Raw genomic sequence first — 20,496 nt, forward strand, 5'->3', positions numbered from 1 at the left:
TTTCTTGCACAGTTTGCTTCTCATTTTATTATTGACATCAGTGTGGATACAGAAGTTGAAAATTGGGAAGGTTTGGTCTTAGGGTACAGAAAAAAAGTACTGACCCTGAAAAGCCACTTCTTCACCCTACAGATAGGAGTGAAGAAATGCAGAGTTTCTAAACAGGCCATTCTTTTACATAGAGCAAAAGGCATGATCCATTTTGCAGATCCAAACATGCAGAGCATTACTAGAGATGAGGTAGAGGATGAATATGAGCTTCCGAATCCTGCCTGATCAAATCTAGAGGAGCTATGGAAATCTAGTTAACTGACCTTGAAAATAGGGAACTTTAAGTTTCTTGCCTGTGGGGTCCAGTGGTGACCAGTTTAGGGTAAGCAGAAGCTCTGACCATAACTTCTGTGCAAAACCACTGTCATTCCATGATCTCCCAAAAATATATATCATTAAGTGAAGAAAGGCTAAGTGCAGAGCAGTTACATACTATGCTACCATTTGCATGATAATGAAAGAGTACATAGCATATATATAATTGATTGCACATCCACAGAGTGTTCCTAGAAGCAAACACAAGGAACTGGATATGGCTTTTGCCACTGGAGAGGGGACTGGGAGTAGCCATGCACAGGGTCTGGAGGGAGCCTTTCCACATGGTACCCTTTCATACCTTTGCATTTTGATCCATGTAAATGCATTACCTATTCTAAAATAATTTACATTTTTTAAAAAACTTTTAAAAAATGCTAATTCTGATTCAATCAGACTCTTTGAGCTGGGTCTCAGGAATTAGCATTTTAATAGGCTCTCTAGTTTATTCTTACACACTCGAAATTTTGAGAACTTCCCCGTGAAAGGCTCTTTCTACTAAAAGGAACTTCATCCATTTACCCTCGAGTTTAAGATAGTAATAATAAACCATACAGGGAAAAAAAAACAAAAACCTCATTAAACTTTCTCAAGAGAAATAAACAATGCAACCTCAGCTTTACTGAAATCAATTTAGATTCTGATATCTAAGTTGTCAGCTACTTTCTACTTTTTGCATTTATGCAGACCAAAGGAGTTGTTAGAAAAGAGATGTCACCAGACAGGTTGTCCTCTCCTGCCAAGCGTCCCAAAAAAAGATGTGAGGCTTAATGGCCCCTTACCCCACCCCAGCAACGATGCTGTGTACTCACCTGGCTTTTTAAAGAGGTTGCTCTGGACTATCTCATTCATAGACTGTACTTTCTGCTTCTGGAGTTTCACAGGAGGGATGCAGGTGTAGAATTCATACAGGAGTTGGCTGTGGGCAGGAAAAATAGAAGCTAGTAGAGCAAAGTAGACCAATGTCTCCCACCTCATAGCACTTACAGTTCATCCCTGGATCTCTAGCCCTGAGATACCCCCAAGTCCTGGCAGAGCATCAAGTGCAAGGTAAGCCTTTAGTAAAAATGTACAAGTTGTTCTTGGTATGGAATATTAGCAGCATTAAAAGATATGTAAAAATCTGAAAATAGTGCTTGCTTCGGCAGCACATATATTAAAATTGGAACAATACAGAGAAGATTAGCATGGCCTGTGTGCACTGATGACATGCAAATTTGTGAAGCATTCCATATTTTTTTTAAAAAAAACTATTTTTTTAATTTTAAAAAAGAAAAAAGAAAAAAAAATTGAAAATAATACCAATAGCCCTGATTAGTTGCTGTGTATCAAGCACACACTTTGCATTTTGCATTAATTATGCCATGTAGACCTCATAACTCTAAAAGAAAAAAAACAACCCCATTCAAAAGTGGGTGAAGGATATGAACAGAAACTTTTCAAAAGAAGACATATATGAAGCCAACAAACATGAAAAAATGCTCATCATCACTGGTCATTAGAGAAATGCAAATCAAAACCACACTGAGATATCATCTCACACCAGTTAGAATGATGATCATTAAAAAATCTGGAGACAACAGATGCTGAAGAGGATGTGGAGAAATAGGAACACTCTTACACAGTTGGTGGGAGTGTAAATTAGTTCAACCATTGTGGAAGGCAGTGTGGCGATTCCTCAAGGATCTAGAAATAGAAATTCCATTTGACCCAGCAATCCCATTACAGGGTATATAGCCGAAGAACTATAAATCATTCTACTATAAAGACACATGCACACGTATGTTTATTGCAGCCCTGTGCGCAATAGCAAAGACCTGGAACCAATCCAAATGCCCATCAATGATAGACTGGACAAAGAAAATGTGGTACATATACACCATGGAATACTACGCAGCCATAAAAAATGATGAGTTTGTGTCCTTTGTAGGGACTTGGATGAATCTGGAAACCATCATTCTCAGCAAACTGACACAAGCACAGAAAGCCAAACACCACATGTTCTCACTCATAGGTGGGTGTTGAACAACGAGAACACATGGACTCAGGGAGAGGAACATCACACACTGGGGGGCAGTTGTGGGGGTAGGGGAGAGAGAGTAGGGGGCGGGGAGTGGGGAGGGAGGGGAGTGTGGGGAGGGATAACATGGGAAGAAATGTCAGGATATAGTATGCACCTAAAGTAAAATAAATAAATATTTTTTAAAAAGCTATACCCAATACTTATCCCAATTTTATAAGTTGGAAAGCTCAGATTTAGAAGGGCTAACTAACTTTCCCAAGGTTATGCCGCTAGGAAGTTAAAGAAACAAGAGTTCAAAACAAGGTTCTGACTTTATTACCATACCATTTTACTTACAAATGTTTTATGCTTGATAATCCTTTATGGTAAGTCTTAAAATCAAAAAGGTCTCTAATTTTTTTGAAAAACTATGAAAAATTGTGGATTAGAAGCAGTTTGGGACATCAAAAGGGAGACGGTTCTTTCCAAAAAGGGTGAGAATCAAAATACCCTGAAACAAAATGATAGTCCTTGTCGGCTTTCCAAAATAAGCTTATTGTATTCATTCATTCTTTCAAGGACTTATTAAACATCTACTTAATATGAGTCAGGCAAAGTACAGAGAAATGGGGATACAAGGGGAACAGACCAGGTCCCAGTGGGCATGGAACTTACACTCCAATAGAGTTCATCAAATGACACAGAAGCTAACAAATCAATAAACAGTGATGAATGCAGTGAAAGAAATAAATAGGGAACTGTGTCAGAGAATAATGGCACAAGGGCTGGGGGAAATTTTTAATTTATTTACAATATTGAGAGGTGGCTTCTCCAAAAAGATAACATTTAGCTTGAGGATCCGAAGGATGAGCAAAAGGAGTAGCTAGCAAAAGTCTCCCATATGAACAGAAAAAGGACATCCACAAATAAACTGGTGATATCTGAATAAAGTCCAGAGTGCAGTTAAGAGAACTGTACCCAGGTTAATTTCTCAGTTTTTATAAATGTACCATAGTTATATAAACATTAACATTAGGGGAAGCTGGGTGAGGGGCACATGAGAACTCTGTATGTAATCTTTGAAACTCTTTTCTAAATCTATAAGTATTTTAATAAAAAAGTCTTTAAAATCTGTTATCTGGAAACTATAATAAATTTTTTAAAAAGAAAAAGATATATTTGATTGAGAAGCCCCTATTCCAACAGCATAACATTAAAATAATGTGTTTATCTACGAGCCAAATGGAGTTAAGAGGGAGAAGGCAAAAGGGAGCCATCTCCATTATCTCTTTAGGTGTGCTTAGGCTGTTCTCTGTTTGCAACTGTGGGGCCTACAGGGCAAAGAGTGGAACCCAAAATAACCTTCAGGCCCAGGTGAAATGGAGACATTTACCCCAAACATCAATTTTTTAACCAATATGATTACATTTCATATCATTAAAGAGGGATGCTTATTACACAGTTGGTTTTCACCAGTCTGGCACAAGAAAACCAAAAGGTAAAAATCCCATACTGGAAGCCTTGAAAAGGTCCCCTGCCACATGTCCTCCCCACCCCTAGCTGAGTGCCCATCTGAAGCTCCCCCTAAGAGCCCACCTCCCACTCTGAATCCCTGGCTTGCCAATAGAGCCCAAGAAAGTACAACATAAGCTCTCACCTGAGTAACTTTGCATCAAAGACCGTTTCTACATCATGCAGGACAGATGGGATGTATTTCAAAGCCGCCACCTAAGTGGAATGTAAAATATATGAGTGATGCTCACATCAACAAGTCTGTGCTGGCAAAGACGGTAATTTGCAGCATGACACAGATCAGGGGAGAATGATTCCACATCCTGGACATTAGGATATTGATGCAAGCCTCTGTATGTGCATCAAAACGTAAGCATGAACTTCTTTGTATACAAAAGTGAAGTCACAACTTCTGTCTTCAAGGAGGCAGTAACATATAGTAGAATGACCACAGACCTTGTAGTTCTATAGATCTGCAAATTCTGTTTCCGAACCTTATTATCCATGCGGCTTTGGACCAAACATTTAACCTCTTAGATATATACATATCTGTGAAATAGAGAAAGTTATATGTATTCTGCAGAACTGTAAAGATTAAAAATATATGTGAGGCATCCAACAGAGCACGAGGCATATTTTAGTGCTCAGTAAATGGTGACTTATTAATGGAAGGTGGTGTCGTTGAATTGCTTTGCTGGTGGCAAGTTATTCATATTTCCTCTCCCTAGCCACTTTCTGAATAATAGTGGGCATGTTTTGGTCCACTAGATGGGTTGGGAAAGCTGAGCATTGTGGTAGATTGCTTCCTGTCTTCAAGTTAACTGATGTATCAGAGGTAAGAGCCACACTCACCCCCTAGCAACACCACTTGATAAAAAGCAGGGCAGACTACAGTTTCAGCAGATAGAATTTTAAGTCACATGAATGGAAAATAATGTTTAAGACTCTAATGGAAACATGCATTTTTTATTTTTTATTTTTCTACATACTCTAGGTGTTCTGTTATTAACATGTATCACCCTTTAACAATCAGACCAAAGTAAAAATCACAAAACTTACTTTCCTAAAGAAAATCTTCCTCCTAGCCATATAAAACTAAGATTCTTACTTAACATAAATAATGATTATGATTATTCTCTAAAAATTTCTATCAGGGCAGATGCTGTGCCAAAGACTGCTAATAGATTATCTTACTAGTTACAACACTGCAAGGGAAATATTATTTTCATAAATAAAGAATCTCTGGTGCATCACAATTAAATAACAAGCCTGAGGTTGCAAAGTTAGCAAGTGGAGAGCCTGGATTCAAATGCAGGCAGGCTGCTCTTAGAGTCACTTTTTGTAACCCTTAAGCTACATGGCCACCTTACTCAAATAGCAACTGTCTCTCTCTATGCCTTCATCCATTTTTTTTCTTGTTGCTTATAATTTTTAAATTTAAAAAGTCAGTACTGTATGTTTGATGTAAAAACATTTATATCAGATAAGGCATTAGGGTGAAAATTCTTCCCAGCGTCCCATATGGCATCCTCCTCTCAGCTCCAATCTTTCGTCCCCAGAGAAGGGAGGACCACCGTTCGTTAGCATTGTGAATTTCCTTCCAGACTGCTTTCTATGCACGAACGTGTATATGTGCATCTGTGTGTGTATGTAAATATACAGGTCTGCAATTGCTTTTCGTAGTTAACCACACAACAGTGGCATCCTGCCATCTCCTAGAGTACATTCTTTTCATTTCTAACCACTGCCCAGCACTGCTCAAATGGGTACATTATACCTTTATCAGCCCACTCCTGCTAACAGGTGCCATGCTATTTTCAGTTTTTCTTTATTATAAATATGTGGTAAAAACTACTTAAATATATGTTTGTGTATCTGTAAAACTCCTTGTAGGATGGATTGTTCAAAGAAGAATTAGTGTATAAAAATGTATAGACATATAAATTTTAGGAGAGACTGTCAATTACCTTAGAAGAGGCAGTAACCAACTTCCTTTAACAAGATTTTCCTTTCCCCATAACCTTGTTACCACTGGACATACAGTCTTTTAGATTTTTGTAGATCTGATGTGTAATTTGCAACTTTTGGGTTGCTAGTACGGTTGGGCATCTTTTCCCTATATTTATTGAACATCTATATTTACTAAATTGCATGTTCATATACTTTTTCCATTCTTATTTTGTTTTTTTTTTCTCATTGGTTTGTAGAATTCTTCATGCACCTTTAACATTAACCCTTTTACAGTAACACATCTTACAAGAATCTTCTGCTTATCATGATGTTCCACTGCATAGAAAGATTTTAATTTGCAGGCTGTCATATTTGTCAGACTTTATAGTTATTGGATTTTGTATCTACAGATTTTTTCTTTATTCTTTTAAATGTAGATTATAAGACAAAACAACATTCCAAAGCCATTATTTCTGAAACTATGTTCTATTGGAACCTCTTGTCCCATAGGATGGTGTTAGGTATTCTGTAAAAGAAAAGGGTTTGCAATCAAAGAATTTTGGGAAGCACTGGTTTAAGCAAAGACAAACCAGTGAGGTTTTTTTTTTAACTATAGAACTTTTCATAATTTAATATGCTAAGAAGCATTATGACATTCCTCCAGGCAGTCACAGTATCCAGTACATTCCAACCTAGTTGGTCAAGAACCATCTTTATCAGGAAACACCAAGCAGATGTAGCAAAATCAGATGACTGCAGAGCTAGGCAAGCAGCAGAAAGAAGTGATATGGAATGAGGACGGGGCAGTGAGAAGTGATGAGATGTGTGGGTTCTATTCTCTGCCTAAAGACTCAGTCATTCCTGTTCAATTGTTTTAACACTTTGATTTGCTAGACAAATCAAACACAAATGCAGGCTGCATTTCTTCCAGAGGCTACTAATTTACAACCTCTAATGTCTAAAGGGATACCCTATACTGAGGCATGTGCCCTGAAAAAAGCCTAGTCCAAACACTTCTCTTTTGAGATAGAGTTTTGCTCTTGTTGCCCAGGCTAGAATACAATGGGGTGATCTTAGCTCACTGCAACCTCCATCACCCAGGTTCAAGTGATTCTCCTGCCTCAGCCACCTGAGCAGCTATTACAGGCATGAGCCACCACATCTGGCTAATTTTGTATTTTTAGTAGAGATGGGGTTTCACCATGTTGGTCAGGCTGGTCTTGAACTCATGACGTCAAGTGATTCACTCATCTTGGCCTCCCAAAGTGCTGGGATTACAGGCATGACCCATCAAACCTGGTCTGGTCCAAGCACTTCTAACAAACTATTTCTTCATCCACTCTTAGGCCAAAAAACATAGAGGCCACAGGGCCTTGAGCTCTCCACCCAGCACCGCATGAACCTAGGCTCATTTCTTCATTCCTTGAGCCTCAGCCTCCTCATGATGGTATATGCCGAGGCTCTTCCCATCTCATTACTCAAGCACTGGCCACCATTCCCAGCACCCAGACAGAGTATAATGTGTACCCATCACAATTAAGGCCAAAGAGAGAAACACGCACAGAAACAAATCCCTTTGGGGAAAGGCAGGACTTCACAGTGTCCTCTGAGGGTTTGTGGCTTTCCAGAGCTGTATGTCATTCCAGGGCTTTGGAGGGATATGGTGGAACCACAGTCACCAGGAGTCTGCACAGCACACACACTTACACACTTTAACTTTTAGCAAGGAACTGCACAGGCTACCAGAGGGGATGCTCAGAAGGAGCCCATCTTCCCAGTCTCCCACTCTGGGCTGGCAATACAGTCAAAGGAAGCAAGTAGCTGTCACCTGAGACTCAGAGGGTGTTAGCAATGTGACAGGAGAGTATTAAATTTGCATCTGGTCCAGGCTGCCCCACAGAGAAGTGGCAGGCCTGTGGTTCTTTCTCCCTATAGGGACAGCCCGTCTCTGCCTCGGGAATTTTGCCAAGACTGTTGAAATGCTCAGCACTGGCCAGACGACTTTTGTCTATAGTCTTGCTTTGATGCACCGGGGTGGGTGACAACAGGCAACTTCAGCAGGTGCCAGCACCAAACGCTTCCAGAAGGCGGAGCACCTCAGCCATAAGACTATGGGAGACTCCATTTGTTACAAGTTTCCAGATCTGTCAGCCTCCTGGGAACTGGGTTTTACTGTTCTATTATTTATTTATTTTAATTTATTTTATTTATTTTTTTTGAGACGGAGTCTCGCTCTGTTGCCCAGGATGGAGTACAGTGGCGCTATGTCTGCTTACTGTAACCTCTGCCTCCTGGGTTCAAGCGATTCTCCTGCCTCAACCCCTGAGTAGCTGGGCTTACAGGCGTCTGCCACCACACCTGGCTAATTGTTTGTATTTTTAGTAGAGACAGGATTTCATCATGTTGACTAGTGTGGGTTCGAACACCTGACCCCAGGTGATCCACCTACCTCAGCCTCCCAAAGTGCTGGGATTACAGGCTGGAGTCACTGCACCCAGCTGTTCTATTATTTTCACTCTCATTATTATTACCATTCTATATAAAAAAATATTATATCATTACTTTCATTCCATAGTCTATATTCCTATATTGTATCTAATACTTAAAATACATACATACACATACACGATAACATACATGCGATGCATATACACACATACATATATCATAGGATTATGAATCATAGGGTTTTTTAAATGGGAACCATGGCTGGGCATGGTGGCTCATGCCTATAATCCCAGCACTTAGGGAAAACGAGCGGTTGATCACTTGAGCCCTCAGGTGTTCAAGACCAGCCTGAGCAACATGGCAAGACCTCATCTCTACAGAAAAGTAAAAAAATTAGCCAGGCACAGTGGCACAGGACTGTGGTCCCAGCTACTCAGGAGGCTGAGGCATGAGGATCACTTCAGCCCAGGAGCTAAAGGCTTCAGTGTGCTGTGTTTTGTCACTGCACTCCAGCTAAGGTGACAGACAGAGATGCTGCCTCAAAAATAAATAATAAAAAAATAGAAACCATTACTGGAAAATGTATACATGCCAAATACTTTACATGCATGATCTTATTTAATTCTTCCAACTACTCTGAGTGGATATTGTTAATCCCATTTTACCAATGAGAAAACTGTGGCACGGAGAGGTTAAATAACTTGCCAGAAGCCATGTAGCTTATGAGCAGCAAAGCAAGGATGAGTACCCAGCTCTGTCCAGCTGGCTCTTACCCAGTATGTCCACTACTGCCCATCACGCTGTAGGAAAGGCATTCTCTCTCGGCAAGTGGGGAGGATTCAGCAGGGAGGAGAAGGCTGATTTGGAAAAGGATGTGGGAAAAGAGCTTCCCTCACCCTTTGTAAGAAGTTTTTGAAAAATAAAATGCAGTTTTTCTGACATCCTTTAAGGATCCTCCTTACCATATCTACAGGGGGCCAACAGGAAAATGTTTGCTGCCTTGGTAATTAGGTGATCATGTGGCACTGGGTGAATTTCCCAGATTAATCATCCACTCTGAACCCCTCTGCCAAAGGCCAGTTACATCCCTCAAGAAAAGAACCAAATCCAAAGCAAGCAATAGTGGTTTTACCATCCCAAAGGTAAATCAAGGGACACTTGAGATCATTGCCAACTAGATGGACTTCACCAGAATTAGCAAACAGCAAATGTTTAAACATAACAACAAAAATTAAAACCAAGCTAGCATGCCTCCGATATCAAAGGGACTTGTCTGCTGAGTGTTGCCAGGCCTTCCTGCGCTCTCTCTCTCTCCCTCACTCTTTCTCTCTCTCTCTGTTTTCCCTCTCTCTCTCTCTCTCTTTCAAACACAGTGACTAGTGTTGGTGCCAGTAGACACAGACTTCTGGCCAAAATGAACACGTCTTAAAATGATACACAGTTATGCAAGAATGCTACTAGACATCTTCAAGAGCCACAGGCATTCAAAACAGGTAATATTCCCATGAATTTTTAATCCTTTTAGCCAAGTAGTAGATGATCAAGGTCCATGGAAACTGGAAAAATGATGTCACAGGAATTCCCCACAGCATGGCCTTAAGAAGGCGCTTTCCTTTGGGATGCCGAGTTGTCCCTGGGGAACATAAATGCAACTCTCTCAGGACATTCAGCCTCATCACTAATCTCTCAGGCAAAGTGAAGGGAAAGGAACCAATAGGTTTCAGAATATGTGTGTTTCCATCCTTTCTGTAACTTAACATTACGGGGTCCCCTGAGTCTTATCCATCTGGTGTTTTGCCAGAAGACTTGGGCCATCATTAAATTATCCTATTGCTTGGTAGTCATTAAGAACTCAAACTCTGGACTTATACAGCCAAGATTTACATCTAAGATCTATTAATTTTCAGCCACGGTAAATCACTTAACCACTTTAAGCCTCATTTTCCTCATTTGTAAAGCAGAGATAAAGACTATTTGTCTTTGCATATAATCTTTATCTCTGCTTTATACCACATGTTCTCACTCACAAGTGGGAGTTGAACAATAAGAACCCATGGGCACAGGGACAGGAACAACACACATGGGGCCTGTCAGGGGGTGGGGGACAAGGGGAAGGAAAGTATTAGGACAAATATCTAATGCACGTGAGGCTTAAAACCTAGATGACGGGTTGATAGGTGTAGCAAACCACCATGGTACATGTATACCTATGTAACAATCCTGCACGTTCTGCACACCTATCACAGAACTTAAAGTAAAATTTAAGAAAGAAACTATTTGTCTTATAAGGTTGTTGTCACAAAGATCAACAGGGCTAACAATATATGTAAAGCTTTTAGCTCAACACTTGACACGTAATAAACACTGAAACACCAAACTAAACAAAATGATAGAAGTCAGTGTTTATTTTTTTTAAGATACAGAATCTTGCTTTGTCACCCAGGCTGGAATGCAGTGGGACAACCACAGCTCACTACAGCCTCGGCCCCCTAGGCTCAAGTGATCCTCCTGCCTCAGCTCTCTGAGTACCTGGGACCACAAGCATACACCACCATGCCTAGATAATTTTTTTTTTTTTGGTAGAGACAGGGTCTCACTATGTTGCCCAGCCTGGTCTTGATCTCCTGGGCTTGAGAGATCCTCTCGCCTCAGCCTCCTAAAGCGCAGGATTATAGGCATGAGCCATTGCACCCAACCATGTTCATTCATTCATCCAGAGAGTAGATATTTGAGCACTTTCTGTGTGTCAGCCATTGTTCCAGACACCGGGGATATAAATGGCAGAGTCCTCTGCCCTCCTAGACACTCCAGTGGCTTCATTAGCATGAGTGGTATTCACAGTAGCCAAGAGAGCATGTCATTCAATCAAGCTGTTCATTTAATTCCACTTGTGCCATCAAATTGGGGCATTATGAAATATTATGGACTGTAAGGAGAACGGGGCAAATTGGCCTGCACGGCATCACCATATGCCTTTTACTCACATATGAGCGCTATCTAATTTACAAGCATCTGGTGTTGATCCTCCAAATCTGCCATCAATTTTATCAACCGCATTCACAGGGTTGGCACACGCAAGGACCTCTGAGCATGTGGCCCATTGCTGAAAACACATGGAAGCCCCTGGCCTACACCTTATCTATGGCAAAGAGAAGAACAGTGCTTTGGAGGCAAAAGATCTAGGCGGATTCAAATCCTAGCTCCAGTACTACGAATACATGTAATTTGGGATTAACTATTTAACTTTATGAGCCTCCTGTGGACACTGAGGATAGTGGCTCCTTGAAGATCTCTGGCAAGATTTAAAACACTGTACGTGAAGGGCCCAGTTCCATGCCTGGAACATGGTAGGTAATCAGTGGAAAGTGTTTTTATTGCTCCTCTCCTCTTTGAACTTCTGGCTTTAAATTCTCCATGGTCTTGGTGAGCTGCTGCCATGCCAACTCAGAATAAGAAAAACCACAGAAAGCAACTCACAAAAGCGGGGTAAGCATTAGAGATGAGTAATAACTTGCTTAGGTTTCAGAATTCACAGTGGACACAGCTGAGATTTGAACCAGATCTGCTCTACTCACAATTGAGCTGCGCACAAAAGGGGGTTTCCAACATAAGCTGCTATCCAGCTGGATGCAAAAAGTTTGAACCAGGAACATCAACCACGGGCAATCCTATTCTCTGCACCACCACTCCGCCCCCACCCCCAGCCCCAGCACTTATGGCTGATGTTGCTAACAGCTCACACCCCATGCAGGCGCAGTATCAAGACTCTGGCCACCTCATGTTATTTCACTAGGTGAAATATTCCCATGCCATGTTTTTTCATACAGTCACTTCTTGTGGGTTTATTCTTTTCAGAATGTGTATCTACATTTCTTGATCTGACTGAATAACTGAATGTACTAACACTATTTGGTCTTGTGTAACAAGACTAGAAACACAAATACCCACCTTCAGAATCCTCAGTAGCAAAATACCCAAAAAACTTCTGTTTTATGATGAGGTAAAGGAGGAAGACGTATAAATGATTAAAAATGATTTAAACCAAACTATGTAACAGGCTTTATGCTTCATGCTTCACATATGTTACTTCATTTTACTCTCTCAATAATCCCCTAAATTATACATTAGGCCTCTCACGTTATAAAAGGATAAACTGAGGCTCAGAAAGCTGAAATGATGAGTTCAAGGCTACATGCCCACATTTCTCTGGTCAAAAGCCAAAGCTCCTCCTGTAACAAATGTCAAAGTCTATAGAAGACTCCTTGTGTGGGATTTGCAAACATCACACGGGCCGACCCCTCTGCCCTCATCATTAAGTTCTCTTCATATGGTACTGCTTTCCATATTTGAGTATTACTTTAAATTCTTCATGGATAAGTTTTCAACAGCCATATAAATAAGTGGAAAGCATCACTGGCTTTATGAAAATTCCTGAGGCTAAATTTGGCCCTTAGAGGAAATTGAAAAAGAGATGAAGCCCCTTTCTATGTCTCTGGGGTGGAAATCTATGAGAACAAACCAACAAACCTGGCCCAAATTACAAGGAAAGCAATGTATTTCTACATAGCCACCTGGACAAGAAGAAACCTGGGTAAAAAGACTTATGCCAAAACCATAATAATCGAAATAGTTCATTGCATTTGCATAGTGTGTTATAATTTGTTCTTTTGCAGACAATGCTCATTTGATCCCCACCCACACAATGAACATTCATAGATGAGGAAACTGAGACATTGAGAAGTTAAGTGACCAAAGTACAGTCATGGAGCTGATAAAGAAGAGCATTCCTGTTGACCAAGTGTCTTCAGAATGGCAAATGCTCACTTGCTCCCCTTTGCTTCCTAGCTTCCTTTCTTCCTCCCTCCTTCTTTCTTTCCCTGCCTTCTTACACTCTCTCTCCCTTTGTTCCTTCCCCTAAGATATTTGCAGCCCATCATAGAGAAACAGGTGCTGAAATTAGAAAGAGTAGCTCCACAATGACCTATTCCCTCTTCCATCCTTCTCTTTCTCTGTGGCACCTCCACTTCTTTGGGGCATCAGCACCTTTCTCCTCTGGGATGAGGAACTGGCTTTATCTATTTGCTCATCATTTCTGCTCTTTCACCCTTCAGCTTCCTTGGAAGTGATTTCACACCTGATTCAACCCTATAGCCTGTCTCACGGTAACTGGTTAACCTTGGCTCTCTCCTGATATCCCAGCACTGTGTGGCTGCTCACTTCCAATGTGATACAGCTGCAGTGGCCAGCTGGGGCTCCTGCTGCATCTTCTCATGCTGTCCCCTGCTCCTGTTATCCCCTTTGTCACAGAATGATGGGGGTGTTAGGAATATGAGGAAGATGTTTTTAGTTTGTTGGTTTGCTTTTTAACCAGCAGTGAGTAAGGGAAAATGAAAACTAAAAGACTGCAGTCCCAACTAATCCAAGGGAAGACATCCATCCCCAGTAGGGCCTAAATAAACAGTATAAAGAACATGCTAATGTTGTGGCAGTGAATATGGTCTTCGGAGCCAGGAAGGAATAGTTATGAATCTGAGCCATCCCACTTCTCAGGAATGGTGCCTGGAGGAAGCTGTTTCAACTGTCTGAGCTTCAATTCCCTCATCAATAAAATAAAGACCTTAAGACCTATCCCTAGTGTTATGAATTAATGCAAGAGATACCTATTAAGCATCAACTAATAAATGATTATTAATTGAAGACACACTAATCATTGTGCTTTCAACACTCAGGATAATCCTAATATTAGGATTAGAGAACTAATATGATTATTATGGTTTTGGCATAAGTCTTTTTACCCAGGTTCTTCTTGTCCAGGTAGCTGTGTTAGAAATGCCTTGTTTTCCTTGTGATTTGGGCCAGATTATACTGGTTTCTTCTTGCAGATTTCTACGCCAGAGACATACAAAGGGGCTTTATCTCTTTTTCAATTTGCTCTAAGGACCAAATTTAGCCTCAGGGATTTTCATAAAATCAATGATACTTTCCACCTACTTATATGGCTGCTGAAAACTTATCAAAGAAGAATTTAAAGTTATTTTCAAATATGAAGAGCAGTACCATCTAAAGAGAACTTAATGATGAAAGCAGAGGGGTCAAGCCTGTGTGATGTTGGCAAATCCCACACAAGGAGTCTTCTATAGTCTGTGACATTTGGTGCAGGAGAAGGAGCTTTGGCTTTAGACCAGAGAGATGGGGGCATGTAGCCCCAAGCACACCATTTCAGTTTTCTGAGCCTCAGTTTATCATTTTATAACATGGGAGGCCTAATGTATAATTTAGGGGATTATTGAGAGGGTAAAATAAATATAAGTGGAGCATGAAGTGTAAAGTTTGTTACATAGTTTAACTTAAATCATTTTTAATCATTTATATCTCTTCCTCCTTTACTTCATTATAAAACAGAAGCTTTTTGGGTATTTACTAGTGTGGATTCTGAAGGTAGGTATTTGTGTCCTTAACCTTGTTACACAAGACCAAATAGTGTTAGGACATTCAATTATTCAGTTTGATCAAGAAATATAGATATACATTCTGAGGAGAATAAATGTTTGGATTATTAGGGTTATTTTGAGTGTTGAAGACACATGAATAAAACAAAGTCTTCCCCAACACACAAGTTTCCACTATTTGTTAAATTAAAGGAAGCCATCAGCAGAGTGGTTCTCAAACTTTGCTTCACATTAAAATCACCTGGCCTGGGTCACACTTCATAGCAATTAAATCAGAAAGTCTGGTGGTTGTGAGGGACTTCTCTTCCTGGGTCCCTGAGGGGTGTGGTTTCAAACGGAGGGATTTCCTTTGAGCACCTCCTCCACGCCTCCATCCGGGAATCAGAGGGGCTTCAAATGTGAAATTCCTTGTCTGATTTTCGCCTACAGCGGGCCAGGGAGGGAAAGCCAGGTGGGGCTCTTTTGTCCCAAAATCTCTGAAAGCTCTGGGAGGAGCGGGCTCTGTAACTCAGCATTGTGGACCAAGTAGCCAATGCAGTATCAGAGTCAAAGATCAATCACTCCAGAGGAAGTTTGAAAGAACTCCTCTCATTGGACGAGAACATGAATGGGGGTGGGAATAACTCAAGGGTTAAAACTTAAGCTGCTCCTACCTCTAGGGATTTCCCAGTCTGGGTTCCCATCCCACAACAGCATGGAAGCTCTCTCTCAACCCCGCTTTCTCCTCTCTCTTGCTCCCGCTCTGCCCTCTCTCCTCCCAACCCTTTCTAATAAATTGCTTTTCTACAAAACTCTTTGGGTACATGATATTTATTCAAACGGCAAACTCACCGTGCCTCTGGGGCCCCTTTCTCCACTCTTCCGGGGCCTAGAGCCTCTTCAGAACTGGGAGCTGGGTATGCTCCCCTGGTTACAGTTGTAACCAGGCATCAAAATTTATTAAAGATCCCCACACAATTGTAACATACAGAGTCTGGAACCCATAGTGTGAGAAGCGAACATTCCCCAGGCAGACTTCTGCCTCTGCTTCCTCCCCTTCATTCTAGCTAAACACTAGTACTTCGTTAATTCTAACCAGTGCCTGGGCATCCCAGGCACTGGTTAGAATTAGCAACTAAAAGAATAACATCGATTTTTTTAAAAGCAGCAGCAATCTGCATTAACTTATTAATTTAGATAAATGTGTTTGGGCTTCCTTTATTCACAACAAATGAAGCACTCCCAGCTTCCCCCACCCACACCCCCAGCGCTTGCAAGTACATTCTGTGGAAGTTCTGAAGTCTCCCTGAAACAACCTCTTCATTCAGACTCTCTGCTGCTCAACTCTTTCTTAAACACAGGGGTAGGCCTCACAGTTTCTCAAAGATTTGTAGAATCTGCAGATTAGCATCATGGACCACACATTAGAGGACTCATTCTCTCCAAAGTACCTCTTGTTTATTGAGGAGCTCTCTTTAATCCCAAAAGAGTCCCTGACTTTATGTTGTTGAGAATTAAAAATAAACTATTGGAGCCTCGGTTTAAGAGACTGCCCCCATAACTACTCTCTCCATCGGAAGTGGATCCAGTTTGACTGATTTCCTTCCAGGCAACAAAAGCTTCAGAGCTATTTTAAAAGAAGGCACCGCTGCCTTCACGGGAAGCAAACAATAAATCTGTTTTCTCTTGTCCTGAGGAGCCCTTGGTCTTCAACCAACTGGCCAGCCCAGGCCTTCACTTGACACAAGTTTGCATATTTCAGCAAAAGAAGACATTATCTTAGCATGCTGCTATTTACTGGATGACCAAGGAAAAGACAGATTTTATTGTAGTGTAAACCAACCTGCAAAAGGATGGTAGTTTTGTATTGACTTTTCATCAGATTGTTGATAGACTCAAAGAGCCGTCTCATGGATTCTTCAAACTCCATCTGTTCTTTGCCTTCGTAAAGCCTGAAACAAGATACATCTGGGTCATTTCTCAAGCGAACAGACAATACCTTTAAAAGTGTGTACCAGGCATAAACTTCATTTAAAATTTAAAACAAAAAGGAGTGGGAGATGGCAACTTCAGGGAGGAGAGGATGCTGCAGATGCTGCGTGCATCATTCTCTCAAGAGAAAAGCCCCATATCCACCACACCCAATAGAAACCCACCAACTAACAGGGAATACGCCTTCTGCTGTATTTTTTAAACCCCAAGGAAACCGCAAAGGAACGAAATTTGTCTGAGCTGAGGGGACATTAATAATTTTCACCCCTCTGCAAGAATCAGAGGATCATGGTCATCAGATTTTCAAAGTATCTTGGAAACATCAAGGAGAAATAGTTTCGAATGTGCTGCCATTTCCACCTAGCCATTGCCTGCTTGTCAGATGAGTACCAACAACCCGTTTTATGTCAGGGGTCCTTGCCTTCCCTGCCCTCATTTCAGGAGTGTACTTATTACCTTAACTCAAGCTGTTGTTGCTCTGATTATAAAGGCCCTACATTGTAAAACATGTAAACCTAATTGAAATACATAACTTAGAAAGCGAGACTCCTCATTAATCCAAGCAGGGAGGTTAGCTATTGTCAACATTTTCATGGATCCTTCCAGGGACTTTCAATGCCTATAATAATATACAAGTGTAAAATTGCATAGAACCAGCTCCTCATATAAAACCAGTCTCCAGATACCTGACTCTTATCAACCCCTTCCCCCAGCCTTAGGAGTGTTGTTCAGCTCAAGGCTTCTCCAAACAAGCATTTACTGCCAACCGTGAAATATCCACAGCCTAATCTGTGGCATCCGGTGTGAAATGCACAGAAGAGCGCTCCTGTCTCCAATACAGATAAAGAGAGTCTCTCCTATCACAGCCCTACACACTCAAAAGGCTCCTCAGTGCGCCCGGGCCTTGGCAAAGGTGCTTTCCTAGATAAAGCACTGACACACTTAACAGGTTTGTTTGCCCATCGACCACAGAGCAGGCCAGCCAGTCACGGCCCCCTCAGCGCTGTCTCTGCAAAATCCCCACTCTTCCCCTCACCCTTCTTTCCTATTTTTCTGCTTCATTTCTCTAGCTCTAAGTGTGTGTCCCTTCTTTTCATCTTCCTGAGTGTTAATCACTCTCTTTCTCTCCTTGGGCCTCTGTCTTTATATCTAGTTCTCTTCCCCCACCACCCCTACTCCCTGACTCCATCACTCTCTTTCTGTCTTAGTCACTCTCTGTCTTTCTTTCCTTCTTTTTCTAACTAACCCCCTCTCTAAAGCCCTCCTGAAGTCAGAAGTGTAAGGGAAGTCAGTGCTGAACGTTCCCATCGGTTATGGGGACTCAGCAATTGCTACTGACCTTCTGGGTGTCCAGCTCAAGGTCACAGAGACAAGGAGCCCTGAAGTGGCCTCGTGCCTAGGGCTCCTCATTCTCTTCCTCTCCTTAGATCCATAGCTTCTTCCGCTAATTCGCCCCCACCCCAGCTTTTACACTGCTCACTGCTGAGCCTTCTTGTCCCACCACCAGAGATATCTGCCACAGCATATGAATTCTCACGTCGATCCACTTCGGATTCAAATCCCCACTGTCCAGCGGGCACTTTATTACAACAGCAAACATTACAGAGCATCGCTCTGCTCCAGGCACCATCCTGGATGCGTGTTAAATCACTCATTCCTCACAACCTCAGCATGAGGCAGGCACTAGCATCATGCCCACTTAACAAATTAATGAAGCTTACACACATGCCGGAGAATACCAGGCCGGTGAGTGTCAGAGCCAGAATTCAAACATGGCCATCAGCTCCTGAGTTCAGTCTCTCAGTCTCTTTGTACTCTGCTTTGCTCTACACTTTACTGCCCCCCTTAATTTCTACAAGCCTTGCTTCCCATGGGCAAAGTAGAAATTGTAATAGTACTATGTCAGAGGATAGCAAGGACCGACCCACACGGGAAGCGCTCAACACAGTGCCTGTCCCCAGCAGTTGTTAGTGCCTGCCGTACTATTGTCAATGGGAAGAATAGCGTGATTATCATTGCTCTCATCCCCATTTCACAGATAAGGAAACAGAAAAACTCTCAAGAGGTTGAAACTTGCCCAGATGCCATCAAAGTGGAAAAGATGGGACCAGAGTACCCTGTGCTTGACCTGGCTGAAAAGAGAGGATCATAATCCAGCACAGTGGTGGTCAGCCTCCCAGCAAGATGTCTTTCTCTGTGCCCACAGCCACCGGCAATCCCACCCATCACATCTCTTGCCTTGAAGTCTGCTACTCTTTCCATGAGGCACAGCCGCCTGAAAACACTGAATGAACTGCATCACCATGGCTGCTCCCGGTCTAGAGTCTCCCATCCACATTTAACACCCAGACCTGGCTGCCCAAGCATTTACAGACACATGGGATCTTTCTGTAGGGTGTCCCTGTGTGTGTGGTGGGGGGTTCTGCCCAGCTCCTCCTGGGAACCACCTGCTCCTTCAACAAGGCTGGGCTCAAGCAATACTTTCCTGTTGATTGGCCTGTCCAACCCGCCCTCCATAACTGAATGGCCCCCTGGCAGTTTTCCTTCTGGAATTTGTCATTTTTAAGAAAGAAACATAAAAACAGGCTTTTTTGGAGTCATCTAAATGGCAGCACTCCAGGGGGAAGGGTCATGAGCTCCTGCTGAAGAGATCTCTGAGGCTATCCTGGTTCCCTTCCTCTCTGTGTCTCATTATTTAACTGTTTTTTGGATGTTATGAGCTGTACAAATATCTTTACAATAAACTCTCTTTTCGCCTAGACTAACCCCAGTTGGTTTCATTGCAAACCCTCACTAGTCACAGCTTGGCAGAGTAGAGCAGGCTTCTTCCTGAAACTCCCCTGGGTTTGAAACCAAGAGCTGCTGAGATGTCCAGTGAGCATTTAGTTCATGCTCTTATTGTGCAGATGAAGAGACTGAGAGCCAGAGTGGGCAAATGACTTGGCTTCACCATCTTGTAAATATTATGTGACTGAGCTGAAAGGAAAAGAGATTTTCAGTCTGTAAGACCAAACCAAGGCTCTCTGTTCAACTTTAAATTTCGTAGGAAACTAAATTTAATTTTCAAAAGAAAAGAAGTGATCTGCTTTAGGTCACAGACTGTGCTAGTGATATAGCTTGAACCAGAAACAGGTATTCTTCTATGTTTTGAGTATCTAACATAGGAAGGCAGATGATATAAATCTCAGGAACCCACCATTACGGGACTCCACCCCCGGAGGGAATCCAATCCGCTCCCTGCTATTCATTTCACAAGTTAAGTGCCTTGACACCACACTTAAGTCCAGGGATAAAAATAGATCTTGCACTTGTCTAAGTTTATAAACGATAAAAAACAATTCAAGGGAGAAAATGGGGGAAAATTATATAGATGTTATATAAATCTTAAATTTATAATTTAAAGGTAAATTTTATTTAAATTTATAAAAAATACAAATTTAAATATAAATTTATAATATAATTTATTATAAATAGTTATTAAATATAAATAAATTTAACATATAAATGTATTTATATATAAATTTATATATTTAAATATAAATAAATATATAAATTTATATAAATATAAATATATAATTATATATTATCTATATAAACCTTAAAAGTATAAAGATACATATCTCTAAAATATATACATATTTTAAAATATTTATTTATTTTTAGGTGAGGAATGGTTGGGAATGGGAAGAAGAGTCACAGGACATGACTACATCTGGGAAGAAGAAAGGAAAGAAAAATCTATTTCATATAAAGGGCTTTGCTATCAAGCCAGACTCCTCCATATACTTGCTGTGTATC

General features: G+C 41.3%; 1 protein-coding gene and 1 non-coding gene across 4 annotated transcripts in view; one reads left to right on the forward strand and one right to left on the reverse strand.

Annotated features, from left to right (window-relative positions):
• The window catches only part of DOCK2 (dedicator of cytokinesis 2), a 445,079-nt gene that overhangs the window by 316,003 nt on the left and 108,580 nt on the right, over positions 1–20,496 (reverse strand). For all 3 annotated transcript variants that reach the window (XM_017547721.2, XM_037745432.1, XM_017547720.2), the window contains 3 exons: positions 16,550–16,658; positions 4,026–4,096; positions 1,179–1,285 (listed from right to left, as the gene is read on the reverse strand). In XM_017547721.2, the coding sequence (XP_017403210.1) occupies positions 1,179–1,285; positions 4,026–4,096; positions 16,550–16,658 (287 nt within the window). The remainder of the gene's footprint in view (positions 1–1,178; positions 1,286–4,025; positions 4,097–16,549; positions 16,659–20,496) is intronic.
• LOC119474003 lies at positions 1,499–1,605 on the forward strand. Its single transcript, XR_005203285.1, has one exon. It is a non-coding gene; the product is annotated as a U6 spliceosomal RNA (small nuclear RNA).

The sequence above is a fragment of the Cebus imitator genome, unplaced genomic scaffold (genome assembly GCF_001604975.1).
Source record: "Cebus imitator isolate Cc_AM_T3 unplaced genomic scaffold, Cebus_imitator-1.0 Scaffold200, whole genome shotgun sequence".
Classification (NCBI taxonomy): Eukaryota; Metazoa; Chordata; class Mammalia; order Primates; family Cebidae; genus Cebus; species Cebus imitator.